The sequence below is a fragment of the Mustela putorius genome, unplaced genomic scaffold, assembly GCF_011764305.1.
Source record: "Mustela putorius furo isolate JIRA1106 unplaced genomic scaffold, ASM1176430v1.1 tig00000081_pilon_pilon_pilon, whole genome shotgun sequence".
NCBI classification, from domain to species: domain Eukaryota; kingdom Metazoa; phylum Chordata; class Mammalia; order Carnivora; family Mustelidae; genus Mustela; species Mustela putorius.
In genome coordinates this window covers 786,344-802,526 of record NW_025421272.1, presented here as the reverse complement: position 1 = coordinate 802,526, position 16,183 = coordinate 786,344, and the positions used below count along the sequence as shown (strand labels likewise).

The window sequence follows — 16,183 nt, the reverse complement described above, 5'->3', positions numbered from 1 at the left end:
ATGAGGTTCTGCCTTTGCCCTCTGCAAGCTTCCTGGCCCAGACCCTGGTCTTCACCCTGCTCTCTCCCCTCCCCGCTTAGACCAGTTTTCCTTTCTTTCCTCAGTGCAGAGCAGAAGACAGTCCCAGGTTCTGCCCCCATGCTGCTTTATAGGGTGTCACCTGTCCTGCATCAGCCCTAATCCACCCAGTCACAGACACACTCAGGGACAGGGCCTTGGAAAACTCCAAATCCAAGGTTTTTATTACCAGTCAGAAGGTGCTCCCTCACAAACAGTGTTGAGAAGAGGTACATTGCACAGTTCCCAGCTCACCCAGCTTACCTAGCCCACCCTGCCTCTTGAGTGGGCACCCTAAGGCATCTCATATGTTGGTGTTTTCACTTTTGTTTTTTTATAAAAACAAAATCAGTCCTGGAGTATACAGAAAAAAACCCTGTGATGAATTTTCAGGACCAAACTTAAGTGGGAGGGGTTGGAGTGGGGGTTCTGAAGGGCTGGGACAGGGCCACAGTGGCCCAGTCCCCCCACCATTGGCAGAAGCCTTTGGAAGGGGGTCTGAGGGGGCGGGGCACAGCTGACAGAAGGGCTAAACTCAGACAGGAATGCCCTGTCTTCATCATTTTTTAACTTCCACATACCATAGAAATTTAAGCAAAATAGCTATTTTTATATATTTATATATCATATATATATATGTATATATATATATATATATAAATCAGGCAAATAAAGAGTTCAGGGGGTGTGGAGATGAGCACCCCAGAGGTGCCTGAGGCCGAGGTGGGACACTGGGTCTCTGGTGCCTGAGAGCACCAGCCCAGGCTGAGCTGAGTGTTTGTTCTTATTGCTGATTTGGGGCCTGGTTCTGGGGTGGGGAGCACCTGCAGGCCCTGCCCCCCAGCCCTTTCTGGCCTCTCTACAGCTGGGGAGCAGCCCTGGCATGGCCAAAGCTAGGCAAGGGGCTGTTGCCCTCAAATCTACGTGGGGGCCGCTTGGCGTCCCCTCCCCCACAGTGGGTGCGGCTGTAGCTCCAGAGACAACTGACTTGTGCTCTCCTGGGCCAGGTGGCCCCTCCAGTTCTCTTCTCTGCGGAGTCCTGTGCTCCCAGTGACTGGGCAGCTCCCATACAAACATGGCCCTGCTATGCTGAGCGACAAAATGCTCCCTGCTCAAAGGGGTCTGGCTTCCTGATGTCTTAAAAAGAAGGGGCTCTTGCCAGGACATGTTTGTGGCAAGAAAGCACACTTAGAAAGTTGTCTGCTAAGTGCTGTACTAAAAATATTTACTAAACGTCTTGGCTGGAAAGAAATGGAGATATTTTTTTCTAAAAAAGTTGAAAGTGGCTCCTCAGGAAGGGCCAGTGCCTCCCTAGCTGGGGCTGGTGACTGGGGCAGCCCAGGGCCCGGGCCAGCCTGCCTGAGTTGTAGTAACTAGGAACTGGGGTCCCAGTGGGAACCAAGTCCATAATGAAGGGGCTTGGGTGACCCGGGGCACCTGGGAGCTGAAAAGAATGCGGGTCAGCACTTCCTCCTTCCAAGGTGGGAGCCCCCAAAAAGTGTAAAAAAAGGGAGGTGGGAATGGGGCAGGGAAGGTGTGGGAGGAGGGCCATTGAATACTAAATTGAGTGCATAAAGAAGAGGTGGACCAGGCTGTGCAGGCGCCTGTATTTGCAGGAGGGGTGGCGCTCAGAAGATGTTGGGGCACATGTGCCAGTCCTGCCTCTCCTTGGCCTCCCAGTAGCCGCCCTTGTACATGCAGGCCGTCTCCCCGGTCAGTGGGTCCAGCCTCTTCTCGAACCACAGCGGCATGTACACATCGGCCTCCTTCTCTGCTGGGCAGGCACAGTGGGTGGGCTGGTGGACAGGTGGCCTCTTCCCAACCCTGCCCCCTTCCCCCGGTTTCCCCATCCCACCCCCAGGACATGGCTTTCTTCCACCCTCCCCCCACATACCCTCCCTGTCTCTGGGGTCCTCCTTCCTCCCCTTTCCCTTGCCACCCCCAGGGCATCCCTTCCTTCTGGGAACCTGTTCCCCAGCCCCAGGGTACCCTCTCTCCCTGCCTCTCAGCCCAGCCTCACCTTCCTCGGTGCCACAGCCCCTCGAGCAGGCCTCCAGCCTCCGGCGCCGCGACAAGCGCTGCTTCTCCTCCAGCCGCTGTTTCTCTGTGTTGGCCTCGTCCCAGTGGCCCTTCTCCATCAACCGCTGGTCTGGCCGCAGGCGGCTGTCCGTGGGTGCCACGCCCTCCTCATGCTCGTTGAGAGTCAGGGCCAGCTCCGAGAAGTAGTACATGTTCTCGGCGTTCTCCCTGCGGCGGCACGGGCAGCGTGAGCTGGCCGGCACGGCCCCAGGACCACCTGTCCACTCCCAGAACTCGCTCAGCCAGCTGCTCCTGTGCAGCTGGCTCCTTCTTTTCCTGCCCGCACCTTGCACACTCCCTCCACCAACCTGCATCTGTTTTGCTACATTCCACTTCTGTGGGAATTTGCCAATTTCCACCCATTTTAAAACTAGATAAACGTGATCTTGTTTCACAATCTCATTACGACTGCTTTAATGATTAGGACATGGTGCCGTCCTCTTTTCACATCTGTGATGTGGGTTATATGTGCCTTCCCCCCATTTGAAACTGTCTCGCAGATCTGTCCACTCTCTTCGTTGGTTGAAGATGAAACTTTGTTGATCCTATTTTAGATTTTTCTACTTTACTGAGTTTACTTTTATTTCTCCCCACGTTGTTAGGATTTGTTTTGCTGCCCTTTTTCTAACTTCATGAGATGGTTGCTGAGCTCATGATTTTGCAGCTTTTCTTTTCTAATATGTGTGTTTTAGGTTAGGCATTGCCCTCCAAGTATCGCATTAGCTGAATCTCACAGCTTTCATATGTATTACTTTAATTATCATGCAGTTACATTTTCTTTAAGATTATTTATTTATTTATTTATTTGAGGGAGAGAGCGCAAGTTGGGGGGGATGGAAGGAGAGGGATGGACAGACTCCACACTGAGCATGAGGTGGATGGGGGGCTTGATCTCACCTGAGATCACGAAGGGAGCGGAAATCAAGAGTCAGATGCTCAAGGGACCGAGCCATCCGGCACCCATTTATGCAATTACATTTTCTGATGTCCACTGTATCTACTTTGATCTGTGGATTAGTTGGAAGTATATTTCTTGAATTTATAAACATCTGGGGATTTTTTTCTAGTCATCTTTATTTCTACCATTGCTTTGGAGACAGAGTATACTGGTATAATTTCAGTTCTTTGAAATTTGCTAAAAGACCCAGTATTTGGTCAGTTTTTGCAGATGTTCCATGTGTTCCTGAAGAGAATGTGTTTCCTGCAGTTGTTCAGTGGAGTGTTCTATAATTGTCCAGTAAATTCTGTGGTTCAAATACTTTTTTTCCCCTTGTTTCTAGCCATTACTAAGAGAGCTTTGTTAAAATGTCCTACTTTGGTTGTCAATTAATCCATTTCTCCTTGTATTTCTGTGTTCTTTAAGTATAGGATATGTTCAAATTTAGAACTCATCTTAATGAATTGAACTTTTATCATTATGTCCCTCTTACCTCCCATCTTTTTGTTTTAAACGTCTGTTTTGTGACATTACTATAGCTATAGCAGCTTTTGTTATTTCTGTGGACATATCTTTTTCCATCCTGTTATTCCAATCTTTATTTTCTTACTTTGATGTAGCTCTTATAAACCACATATAGTTGGATTTTTAAACCTCATCTGAAATCTTGTATCTGTAATGGGAGCAATTAATGTAATTACTGATATATTGGATTTAAATCTATCTTATTTTGTTTTTTCTTTTTGTTCTTCGTTTTTGGATCTCAGGTACACAGCTTTGGATTAGTCATGATACTTACTACACGACACCCTCTTTTTATTGGTCCTTGCATGACCTGCTTGTTTTAGTGCAAACTGACCACCAGAAGAACCTCTAAGCAAAATATAGAATCCTGACAAAACCTACATCTAACCATATGGAAAACTCACCAGTCTATCCCCTTCTCAGGTAGCTGTCAGCAAGACTCCTGGGTTCATCAGTCCCTTGCTTACCTTTTAATCTAATTTTATTTCATCTTTACATAGTCTTAAATGTGTACGTATGTGTGTATATTCACATACATATATTTACATATTTGTTTTTAACTGTATAAAAAGAATCATGATGTATGTAATCTTCTGGGACTTGCTTTTTTTTCTTAATATTATGCTGCCAAAATTTATTTTGTTCCATGTGTCTGTGGTTCATTAGTTTCAACTACTGTGTAATATTCCCTCCTGTGAAATAATACCACAGTTATTCATTCAATAAATCTGTGCTGTTCACAAGTTTTTGGTTTGGAGTAATCTTATGCATGTTTCTCATTGTACATTTGCAGGAATTTCTCTTGAGTATATACCTAGAAGTGGAACTGCTGGGCCATAAAGTCTGCAATATTCTTCTTTAGGAAGTAAGGCCAACCTGCTTTTCAACATGGTGGCACCAATTCACATTCACACCAGTGATGCATAAGAAATGTTGTGGATTTGTATCTTCTTCAACACTTGATACTGTCAGACTTTTTCATTTTTTCTTAATTAAATGAAGGCAAAATGGTCTTATTGTGATTTTGATTTGCATTTCCCTGATTACCAATGATATTGATCATTTTATATGATGACTGGTTATGTGTATTTGCTCTCATGTGAAATTCTTGCTTGTGACTCTTGCACTTTTTCTGCCAGACTGTTTTGCTTTATTCATGGATGAAGTATTCTTGATTTTATTTTTTAGTTATTATTTTTAATTGTGGCCAAATTCTCAATACTGTTCTGTTGTCAGGTATTAAGTATTGTGATTATCTTCTGCAAGTTTATATATTGCCTTTTCTTTAAATGTGTATGCACACTGTCTTTAAATTGTCTCTTAAAGAGCAAGACTTCTTCTAAGGAAAAAAAAAGAGGGATGCCTGGGTGGCTTAGCCATTAACCATCTGCTTTTGGCTCAGGTCATGATCCCAGAGTCCTGGGATGGAGCCCCACATGGGACTCCCTGCGCAGCAAGAAATCTGTTTCTCCCTTTCCCGTTCCCCTTGCTTCCCCTTTCTTCTCTCACTGTGTCTTTCTCTGTCAAATAAATAAAATCTTAGAAAAAAATAAGAAAAAAATATTTTAATATAGTTGCATGCATGGTGTTCTGTGTCTTAAGATCTATTTCCTTAAGGTGTAAAAGATAATCATCAGCATTTTCTTCTTAGAGTTTAACTTGTTGTTTAACAGCAAATCAAGCTTAATACTTTTCTAAGAGCTTTGCCTGAGTCAATTTCTGTTTTAATGTAAGGGAGAGATTCAGTTAATCTTTTTCCATATGTTTAACCATTTTACCAAGTCCTTTTAGTGAACAGTGCCATCTTTCCACATGATCTCATGTCACCTTTGTTATATGCCAAAGATATATACATCCTTGGGTCTGTTTCAAGGCTCATTGTTTTATTAGAGCTACAAAATTGGGACTTACAAAATAAGTCCCAATATCTAGTAGGGCTAGTCCTTATTTCTCTGTTGTTCTTCAGAAATAGTCTGGCCCAGGGGCCCCTGGGTGGCTCAGTTGGTTAAGCATCTGTCTTCGGTCAGGTCATAATCCCAGAGTCATGGAACTGAGCCCCACATCAGGTTCCCTGCTCAGCGGGGAGTCTGCTTCTCCCTCTCCCTGTGTCCCTCCTCTCTCCCCCATGCACTCTCTCTCTCTAATAAATAAATAAATAAATAAATAAATCTTTATAAGAAAATTCTGGCCCTTTAAAAAATCTAAAAAATCACTATTATCAAGCAATGAAAATCACTATTGGGATTTTGTTTGATCTCTTTGAATGATAACATCTTTGTAATAATAAATCTTTCTATTTATGAACATTGTGTCTTTCTCCATTGATTTAGCTCTTCTTTACCATCTCAGTAAAGTTTTATAATTTTCTCTATAGAAGTCCTGAATATAAGATTTATTACAAGGTCCTTGATATTCTCTGATACAATAATTGTTTTCTCTTAAATTGTATTTTCTAGTTTTTCTTTTTAGTGTGTATAAATGCAACTGACTTTTTGCACATTAACCTTGTACTAAGACACCAAAAATGCTTTTTTTGAATCTACTGAGATTTATTTTTTATTTTTTTTTAAAGATTTTATTTATTTATTTATTTGACAGAGAGAAATCACAAGTAGATGGAGAGGCAGGCAGAGAGAGAGAGAAAAGGAAGCAGGCTCCCCGCTGAGCAGAGAGCCTGATGCGGGACTCGATCCCAGCACCCTGAGATCATGACCCGAGCCGAAGGCAGCGGCTCAACCCACTGAGCCACCCAGGTGCCCCTCTACTGAGATTTATTAATGTGATGAGTTAATTTGTGTATTTTCTAATATAAAATCATCTTTGCATGCCCATGATAAATGCAACAGGATTGATGATGAATGTTTTCTTTTTTTATACACTGTTTGATTTTCTAATGTCTTGTTTTAGAATTTTGGTTATATATTCATAAGTGAAATAGAGCAGAACTTTAATTTTCTTACAGCTCTTTTAGCTTGATTTGACATCAGGGTTATCCTGGCCTCATGCATAGAAAAGGAGAGCATTTTTTCTTTTCCTTTGATCTAAAAGATTTTATATACTATTGGGATAATATATTTCTTGAAAATTTGGTGGAATTCACCTACAAAATTATCTGGGCTTTGTGTTTTCCTTTTGGGAATTTTTAAACTACTTCAGTTTCTTTGATTATAGGACTAGTCATGCTTTTCATTTCTTTTAGACTCAGTTCTTGTTATATCTTTCTAAGAATTTGTTCTCATCTAAATTTTAATTCTTAGTACTTTGCATGTCATATTAAACTCTTCATTAATAATATTATTTCTATATTCTCGCTTGATAAGTCTTGCCAGTAGTTTTCTGTCAGATTTTTTTTTCCTCAAAGAATCAACTTTTGGCTTTTTAAACTTCTCTATTTAACTTTTTTCTATTTTACTAATCTCTGCTCTTATTTTTAAAGTTGTTTTTTTTTATTTCTTCTGGTTTATATGTTGACCTTTCTCTAATTTCTTAGATTAGAAACTCAGAAAAGAAATAGTCTCAAAACGAATGAGCTTATTTATGTGCCTATTTAAGACAATCTGTTTCCTTTAAAGCACTAACTTTGTTACATCCATTCTTACTCAATTTTAGGTATTTTGTTTTATTTTAAGATTTTATTTATTTATTTGAGAGAGAGAGAGAACAGAGGAGGGGGTAGAGGCAGAAGCAGGCTCCTCACTGAGCAGGGAGCCAGATGCAAAACTCAATCCCAGGACCCTGGGATTATGACCTGAGCTGAAAGCAGATGCTTAACTGACTGAGCCCCCATGTGCCCCAATTTTAGGTATTTTTACATTTTCATCCTCATTTATTATTTTACCCATGAGTTATTTAGCAACTTAACAATTTTTTCCAAACACGTGGGGATTTTTTGTCATCTTGTTCATAACTTCTGACTTAATTGTCTTATCATGGATGGGGTCTGTATGCTACCCTCTAAATTTGTTGAGTTTTCTCTAAGGTTCAGTACATGACAGATCTTTGCATACATTCCATGTCCACTGGGTAAAAAGTATGTTCTTTGAGTGTTGCAACTTCAAGTGTGTGGACATCCTGTGTTGTTCTGATCTCCTCAAATCCTTGTTGATCCTCTCCCCGCTGCCCTTGACTGATCACCAAGTGAGAAAGGTATGTTGAAGTCTCTCAATCTCCCACATGGTGATGGATTTACCAGTTTCTCCCTTTACATCAATATACGCTTTGTTTATTTTTGAGGCTGTTTCACTACATGCATAGTGAAACTCCTTATCTTCTTGAAGAACTTTTATATGTAGCAACTCTTTCATCCCTAATAATGCTTTTCTCTTATTAAAGTCTATTTTATCTGATATTAATATAGCTATTGTAGCTTTTTCAGTTAATATTCCCATGGTATGTCTTTCCCTTTCAACCTCTGCATGTCTTTGTTTTTTACATCTCTTAGAAGGTGTATATATCTGGATTTTTAAAAAATCCAGTCAGTATTTTGTTTTTTGACTGGTGAGTTTCATCTACTTTTATTTGTTATGTTTGGACCTATTCCTACTGTGTTGATTTATTGTTTTTATTTGTCCTTTTTCTTCTTAGTCTTTTTTACTATTCTAACATCTTTTATTTGTCTCTTCCTTCTAATAAGAACTTAGCAATCCTTCTCATCCCTTCGTGTCCTTTTCAACTCTCCTCATATCCTGACATGTTAACATTATTTACACCTTAAATTCTGCATTATTTAGGACTATTTTCTCTTTGCCTTTGGTCTTAGTCATTGTTTAAAAAAAAAAAAAACCACTCCAAAAACACAATGTTTACATCATATTATGTCTTTTACAGCAACTTCTGGATTTTTTTCTCCCCTTTTAAAGTACTATGTCTAGGGGCACCTGGGTGGCTCAGTTGATTAAGCATCCAACTCTTGATTTCAGCTCAGGTCATGATCTCACACGATCTCAGGGTCGTAAGATCGAGCGCCATGTCAGCCAAGCACTGGGTATGTGGAGCGTGGTTAAGATTGTCTCTACCCTCACCGCTCCCCCACCCCCACTGCTTGTGCTCTCCTGCATTCTCTCTCAAATAAATAAATAAATACATAAATGAACTACTATGTCTAATACCATTTTCATTGTGGGTTTTGTGTGGCAAACCTTCTGAGGCTCTTTGCCTGATGACATTTTGTTGTTGTTATGTCCTCATTATTAAATGATAGCTTGGCTGGATAAAAATCTTAGTCTTCTTAAAAAAAATCTTTTAAAAAGTCTTCTAATTTTGTTTTCTTCATTACCTTGAAAATATTACTCCAAACACTGGCTATTGAAAGATGTCAATCTTTCTGATTGTCAATCTGATTCTTTATCCTTAATTGTAATCTTCTTATACTCCTCTCTGGAAGCTACTAGAATTTTCTCCTTGGCATTTTTAATTTTCTCTATAGTATGATCTAGGTGAAAGCTTTTCTTTATCTCTTGTTTCTGAAATTCTACAGACCCTTCAGCCCAAGGTCTCCCATCTCCTTGTTTTTGTTCTGGGAAATTTATTTCCATTATTTAACTATTTCTCTCTCCTTTCCATTTTTATTTCCTTTCCTTCTGGGATTCCAGTTAAACATTATTTTAGTGGTGGTTCTAGGAATGCAGACTTCACACAGCCAAAAGTTAACATACATCTTGACCACCTTCTTGGGTAGCACAATGGCCTTTGAGAAGTTTCCTTCCATTTCTCCTTCTTCCGACTTATATGATCACACAGTTGTATTTTATGTTTAGATTCTAAAACTTGAAAGACATCACTATTCTTGTTTATTTACTGTTCACTTAGGTTCACGTAGTTTTTGTTCTTCATTCACTCATACATCTCAGATCTTCCATCTGGGATCACTTTCCTTCTGCAGGAGGTATATCCTTTAATGGGGGTCTGGTGGTGGCAAAATGAGTTTTTAATAGTCTGAAAACATAACATTTCAACACTCTGTAAATGTGTTCTCCCTGGGTGTATCATTGTCCGCCGGCAGTGAGTCTTTCTGCACATGTAAGATCTCATTTGACCATCTTCAAGCTTCCATCATTGCTGAGGAAGAGACCTCTGTCTGTTTGCTATTCCTCAGAAACTCATACATGTCTTTTTCACAACTGGCTGCTTAATATTTTCTCTTTGATTTAGTTTCAACAGTTCCACTGTACAGATTTGGTGTGGAATATTCTCTGCTGTTTGCTCTTCAGATATGTTCTCTTTCCTTCTAGACTCCCGACTAGAAGTGCACTAGACCCTGCTCTCAAACTTGATGTGCGCACAGCTACCTTTGGCGTCTTTATGGGCTCCCAGGGCTGTGGCAATACTGCTCCAGGAGTCATTCTGGGTCACTAGGTGGTAAGCTTTCTCTCTGTGGCTTTTTGTCTTTTCCGCGTTTTGTCTGTCTATCTGAAGGGTTTATTCCTTCTGACCTATTCCATTGATGGAGTTTATTAAGCCTTCCCAATTGGAGTTCTCAAGTTCAGTTGCTTAATTTTTCCTTTGCTTTGCTCCCTCTGGAACCTGCTGTGCCACTTTTTATAGTTTTCTGTTCCTTGCCCTGATGAAGGAAAACATTGGTTTTCCTTCCTTGGACTATGGGGACTCTGTCTTTATCAGCCTGTTTAAAGTCTGCATAGGATTGGCTACCACCCGATACAGTCACATTAGGATGTCAGCTGCAGAACATGGTCTCTGCCTACATGCGGACAGAACCATCCTGACCCCAGTGTCTGCTGCTCACTTCTTGCCTGGCTGGCCAGGCTCCCCTGCCTGTCTTAGGCCCCACTGCCTCTGCCTCCTTCTCCCTGCCTGCTCTTTACCCTCCCTCAGCCCCACTCACGGCAGTGGGTACTTCTTCCACAGCAGCTTGGCTGGCAGCGTCTGGTACACGGTCTTCTGCTTCCCATCTGAGCTGGGGCTGCTGGGGCTGCTTTGCACGATCTTGGCGCACTCCATCTGTTCATCCCATGAACCTGACAGCACGTAGTGAGCTTTGCCCTGGCTGTCACTTACCACTCCTGTCACCTGTGGACATGGGCAGGATCAGCACAGGCACACGCCCCTCTCCAGACCCCTCCCGTGACTCTGAGAGGTAGCCTTGCTTACCTTCCGGGCTACCTCTTTGGAGAAGTAGCTATAGGGCAAGAACTTCAGCTGGCACCGGTCCTGGGTCTTATGGTTCACAATCTCGATGTCCCCAGTCTGGTGAGGAAGGTTAGTGGTCAGCGCCCCACCTCTAGGCCACATGCCCCCTCCCCGAGGGTACCATCTGACCTGATCAATCCAGAGCTTGCCCACAATGATGTTATGCACAGTCGAGGTGCTCTTCCTCCACACGTAGTGATTCCCACTGGCCTGGAATTCTAAGTGGATGGCTCCTGGAGGCCAGATATAGGGTCAGAAGTCATGGCTTGCCATGCTAGACCCCAGCGAGCCTGTCTGCCCACGGTCCCAGGGTCCTGACAACTGGAAGCAGTATTCGTGTAAACTGGGGACAGGGCATAGGTCAGGGAGGCATTGAGGAAGCCTGGGGAGGTAGGGAGCAGATTTGCAGAGAGACTAAGGTCACTCCTAGAGGCCCCAAGCTGGCTTCTGTGTTGGTAAAACCCTCCCACTTATCCAGAAAGGCTTTCTGTCCTGGGAAAGCACAGGGCTCCAACTCACCTAGCGGCATGATGGAGAGGTATTTTCCCCGGAACTTGCTAGAGATGGTGATCTCCTGCCAGAGGCTCCAGCCATGCTTGGAAAACACGTAGTGTGCAGCTGATGGTGGGTGGTGGCTCACCTGAGACCAGACCCACAGGACATGAGCGTCTGCTGGACATGGGCCCAGGCCTGTTCCCCAACCAGCTGTGGGGACCACCTGCCCTGTGCTCAGCATGACCAGCTCCATGGCCCTGGGAGCAGGCCCCCAGGAAGGATGGTGCTCTGATGGAAAAGCAAGGGTTGGCCGTGGGACCGGCCTGGGCAGCTGTCCTGGGCTTGCTGTGGTCAGGGGAAGAGGACCAAGGCATCTCTATGCCAGGCTTGGGCTCTGAAATGGGGTGATGACAGAGGTTGGCCTCAAGGGGGCCCCTGTGACAAGCTGTGCTGATGGCTAGGAAGTGAAGTGTGACACTCTAGCTAGGGCTTCTCTGCCAACTCCCCAGTTAGCCCCCCAACTCATCTGCAAAGGGCTGCCCCCTACTGTGCCATGCTGCACAGGGGGCTCAGGCTGGGGAAGTCACTTGAACTGAGGGGCAGAGCTGGGCCCTATCTCCCTCCTGGCTAGCATGGCCCTAGAGCAGGAGGCCATATCAGTGTCCTGCCCTGGCCGCAGGGGGTGGCACAGCAAGCTCTGCACGGCCCCTGGGGCCTCCCACACCTCCCCCCTCCTCTCACAGCACTGGGCACCCCTGACTACTGTTCTCACCTGCCAGCAAGCCCTGTCAATTTCCCCTTGTTTATTCTTCCTCATTTCTGTGGCCCTGTGGTCAGAGGGTCCTGGGGCTCAGCCTCTCCCCAGCTTCCTCCCTCTCTAAGGCACCTCCTCGCTGGGTCACAACCTCAGTCAGTCTCCAGCCACAGCCTTGCGCTGGGACTGCCGCCCTGCCACCCAACTGCCCACTGGACGCTCCCACACAGGTGGCTGTTTGGACTGACCAGAGTTCTTGCCACTCCCTCCTGCATCTCTCATTGTCTCCTGTCCCTGTAAGTGGCACCTCAAGGCCTTTCTGGTCTCAGCATCACAGGTCAAACCCACCCCCCATTCCTTGTCACCCACGGCTGGGGCCCCACGTGCCCTAGAGCCCACCATACTGGCACACCTAGGGATGTGACCCCAAGGGGCTGGGCCTGGCACTCTGTGTCCTGGCTTCCTGCTCAGGCCGATGATCTAGTCTTAACAGCTGCTCACACCAAATGCTTGAGTCATCCCTGGCCCTCTTTCTTATGTTCCTTCTCTAACCCTTAGGAAATCCTGGCTGTTCTTTCTTCAAAATGCGTCTTGAATCTGCCCCCTCCCCCTCACCAGGCCATGGTGGGTGGTGCAAAGCATCTCTAGCTTTACTCTCCGCTGCAGGGGGCACATAAACAAAGGCAGGTGTCAGGACCCTCTCTACCTGCCACACAGACTGAAACCCAAAGCCTCAGGCTGCCCGCCCACTTCCTCTCGGACCTGTGCAGCTTTCTCCCTTGCTTTTGGCTCCAGCCAGCTTTCTAAAGGTGAAAGAACCATCCACTTACACAGCACCTGTCCCGCACTGCCCCCTTCAGGAGAACAGGCACCCCATCCGCTCACTTCCCAGCTGCCTGTATAGCACCTGGCGCCTCGGGGGCACTTGGTCAACTCCACTGCACGAAGAAGGGAATTCTCTCAGTAGTTCAGGCCAAGAATGCTCCGGCCGTCCTTGCTGCCTTCCCCTGCCTCCCTTCCTCCTCCCTGGCCCTCTCTCCCTACATCCAAAGCATCTGCAAATACCCAGGCTCTACTTTCTAAGCAGCCTGTGCTCTACCCACAACTGGCTTTGTGTAGGGCTACACTGCTGCCACAGCATGCCTTTTCAACTAGCCACCAGACTGTGAAATGTCTGCTTTTGGAGCTCCCCATCCCCGGGCCCCAAACAATGCCTGGCCGACAGCTGATGTCCAGCAGCCCAGCCAGGAAGCTCTATGTTGGGTACCTTCACGCAGCACCTGCCTGGGTTCTCCCAGCACCCAGGGAGGCACCGACAGATTCACCCCCCCTCAGACAAGCTCAGGCTAAGATGCTGCTGCTGAGGCTCCTAGACCCCAGGGCCTGGGTTTGGCTCTGCTCCGTGGGGAGAATATGCATGTCTGTGGGGTGGGGAAGGCATTGAGAAGCGATGGGGACAAGCTGACATCACCAACCCCCAGGGAAGGACCGCTGGGCCCCAGAAGCTCCTCACATTCTAGGCCTGCACCGTCACAGACTCAGGGTCCCCACACAGTGGAGGATCCCCTCTGCCTGCTACCTCCCCTGCTCTGGCCTACCCAGACTCCCAGAGAGCACCGCACACTTGTCCCTCAAGGGCCGCTGTGTGGTTCCTGGCAGGGGGAGGGGCCCTCCCCTTCCCCACACACCAGCCCTGACTGCCCTCACCCAACTATCTCCGGGAGGTCTGCCCCTGCTGCAGGAGGCCCAGCCTCTGACTGGACCTTGCCTTGGCCTCATGGGCTCAGGCATGGCAGGGTCAGAGGCCATGTCCCATTTGTCTCCCTGGGACAACTGGGCCTGGCAGGAGCGCCTTGGCCGGGGTGTGTGTGGGCCTTACCTGCTCACAGAGGGAGCGCAGACCCATGTCGTCAAGGCGGTCCAGCTCAAAGGTCTCCCCTAGCATGGGGTTGAAGGGCTTGGCGATGCGGTGCACAGTGGTGGAGTAGGAGGACACAGAGAAGGCGGCCACCAGGCACATCTGCTCCACTGAGCTGGTGCAGTGCACCGCCTTGTCCAGCAGGTGGTGGTACTCCAGGTCCTCCGTCAGCCGCTGGAGCATGGACAGGGGCTCGTTAAAGTTGACCTGCGGACGGGCGGTGGTCAGGCGCTGCTCCCAGCACAGCCCCGGGGCCCTCCCAGCCCGCCTGTTCTCAGATGGTCCTGGGCACTGCGGTTAGATGGTGCCTCCACAGTCAAGTTCCTCTGCCGACCCCGACTAATGCCCTGTCCAAACCCGCGCAGCTCCCTGTGCTTGCCTCCACCCTCAGTTTTCTCTACAGCCTCGTGGCTTTTGGACCTGCTGTAACTCGTACCCTGTCACTACGGTCACTGTTACTCTCCCTTCCTAGGATGTGAAGGCCACCAAGGCCAGAGTTTCTGACTTGTTCAGCACAGAATTAGAGAGTGACGGGGAGGGGTGGGTGGCTGGATGAATGAGTTTTCCTCCTATTCTGAGCTCTTGTGCTGTTTTTGGGTGAAAGCTCCTATAGGCGGCGCCCCCTCCATCCTGGTCTTGGGGCAGGGCAGGGTCACTCCCCCCTTGTGATGCTCGGCTATGACCCTAGGCCAGCCATCAAGCAGGGACTGCCCTGAGTCCTCCCCTTTCATCCTCCCAGACACTGTTATGTGGGCGTTGTTCCTTGCCCCACTTTGCAGGTGTGGATACAGAGGCGGGAGATGTGAACGGGTTTGTCCTGGGGCACACAGTGAAACCAAGTCTGGCCTGAACCCCAAACATTTGCCCCCTGGAGATGCCATCAGAGCCTGGCGACACGAGAATGCTAGCTCCATCCTCAGCCCGATGTGTGACCTCGCTGGAGTGGGTGCAAGAGACAGCTCCTGGCCCAGGAGGGCCCAGTTCTGCCACTCCCCATCTACGAGGTCGGGAGAGCCGGGACATCGGGAAGCCCTGTCAGGTGCAGAGGTGCTCTGGGGGTCCCCACATCTCTGATCAATGCAAAGCCCCTCCTTAGCTTCTTCCCTCAGAGCCTGAGACCTCTGCTCCTGGGATTTTGGCAATGTTGTTGAACACGATTTGATAATTTGTTACATGCCCCTCAGGTGTTGTTAAGAATGACACCCAGATTGCTGGCACTTAGAGGTCATTCCTTATCCATGCACAAAACAGGGCCGCCTTTGGACCCACAGCGGCTGCTCCGCACCAGCCCCTACCGGCATGGGGATCTTGGAGAGCTCCCGGCCGATGCAGTTCTTCATGATGCTCCAGAGATTAAGGCTGTAGTTGGGTTTGTCAGGGATGCGGACACGCCTCTTGACCTTGGGGGGACCCTTGGGCACAAGTGAGGCGCCATCTAGCACCTGCCAGAGAAAATGGGTTTGTGAGCAGAGGCCAGGGTGCCCCTTCGGCCTTCTAGCCCCGGCCCTCACCTCTATCCAATGCAGTCCAAAGCACTGAGCTGGCCACTGGCACGGTGCTGGCACAGGGGCAGGCTGGTAGACAGGTCAGACCAGGTGGAAGGGAGCCAGGGCACTGAGCCCGCCCCAGAGGCCCGGAGCCCAAAGTGCCAGCCTGCCTTCTAGCCACCTTTGAGGTCTCCCTTCTCACTTACATTATCTGATGAGGTCCAGTCCACTGGGCCTGTGGTCCCACCCTCCGCTTTTCTGCAAGAAACACAAAAGGGGAGGCAAATTATTTACAAATCCTGAGGCCTCCTGGGGACCTGGGCACCTTCTACCCAGACCCGTCAGTGAGGTGTAAGGGACAGCCCACTCCAAGGCTGCTTCTCCAATGGGACATGCCCACTTTGGGACATTCAGCTGTGCTGGGGGGCCCAAGGCAGTGAAGGGGCTCCCACCCACTGATGTCCCATAGGAGCAGACACTGGAGCAAAGTCACCTGAGGGCACAGGGGCAGGCTGGTAGACAGGTCAGACCAGGCGGAAGGGAGCCAGGGCACTGAGCCCTGCACACAGCCCCTCCTGGGACTGGCAGACCCAGGACCCGGATGAAGCTGGGGGTGGACATTTCCTCTGGCAGAAGCCCCTAGAGCCCTGTGGGGCCCCACTGTGTCCTCACTGTCTGCTGGTCTCTCGCACTAGACTGGGGTTTCAGAAGGGCAGGAAGTGGGTCAGATGCATGCCTGTGCCTATGAATACTTGTGGTGAGATGGTTGGCTAAGCAGCAGGGGG

General features: G+C 47.6%; 1 protein-coding gene across 4 annotated transcripts in view; it reads right to left on the bottom strand.

The window, feature by feature from the left end:
- Positions 1 to 214: 214 nt before the first annotated feature.
- Positions 215 to 16,183, bottom strand: part of OSBP2 (oxysterol binding protein 2) — a 161,401-nt gene continuing 145,432 nt past the window's right edge. For 2 of the 4 annotated variants that reach the window (XM_013063452.2, XM_013063456.2), the window contains 9 exons: positions 15,605 to 15,656; positions 15,207 to 15,353; positions 13,873 to 14,118; positions 11,264 to 11,384; positions 10,874 to 10,977; positions 10,706 to 10,801; positions 10,440 to 10,624; positions 2,078 to 2,304; positions 1,554 to 1,831 (listed from right to left, as the gene is read on the bottom strand). In XM_013063452.2, coding sequence (XP_012918906.1) covers positions 1,686 to 1,831; positions 2,078 to 2,304; positions 10,440 to 10,624; positions 10,706 to 10,801; positions 10,874 to 10,977; positions 11,264 to 11,384; positions 13,873 to 14,118; positions 15,207 to 15,353; positions 15,605 to 15,656 — 1,324 coding nt within the window. In that variant the 3' untranslated portion in view covers positions 1,554 to 1,685. Of the gene's footprint in view, positions 1,854 to 2,077; positions 2,305 to 10,439; positions 10,625 to 10,705; positions 10,802 to 10,873; positions 10,978 to 11,263; positions 11,385 to 13,872; positions 14,119 to 15,206; positions 15,354 to 15,604; positions 15,657 to 16,183 lie in introns of all 4 variants that reach the window. The other 2 variants (XM_013063453.2, XM_013063454.2) reach the window with 2 other exon arrangements.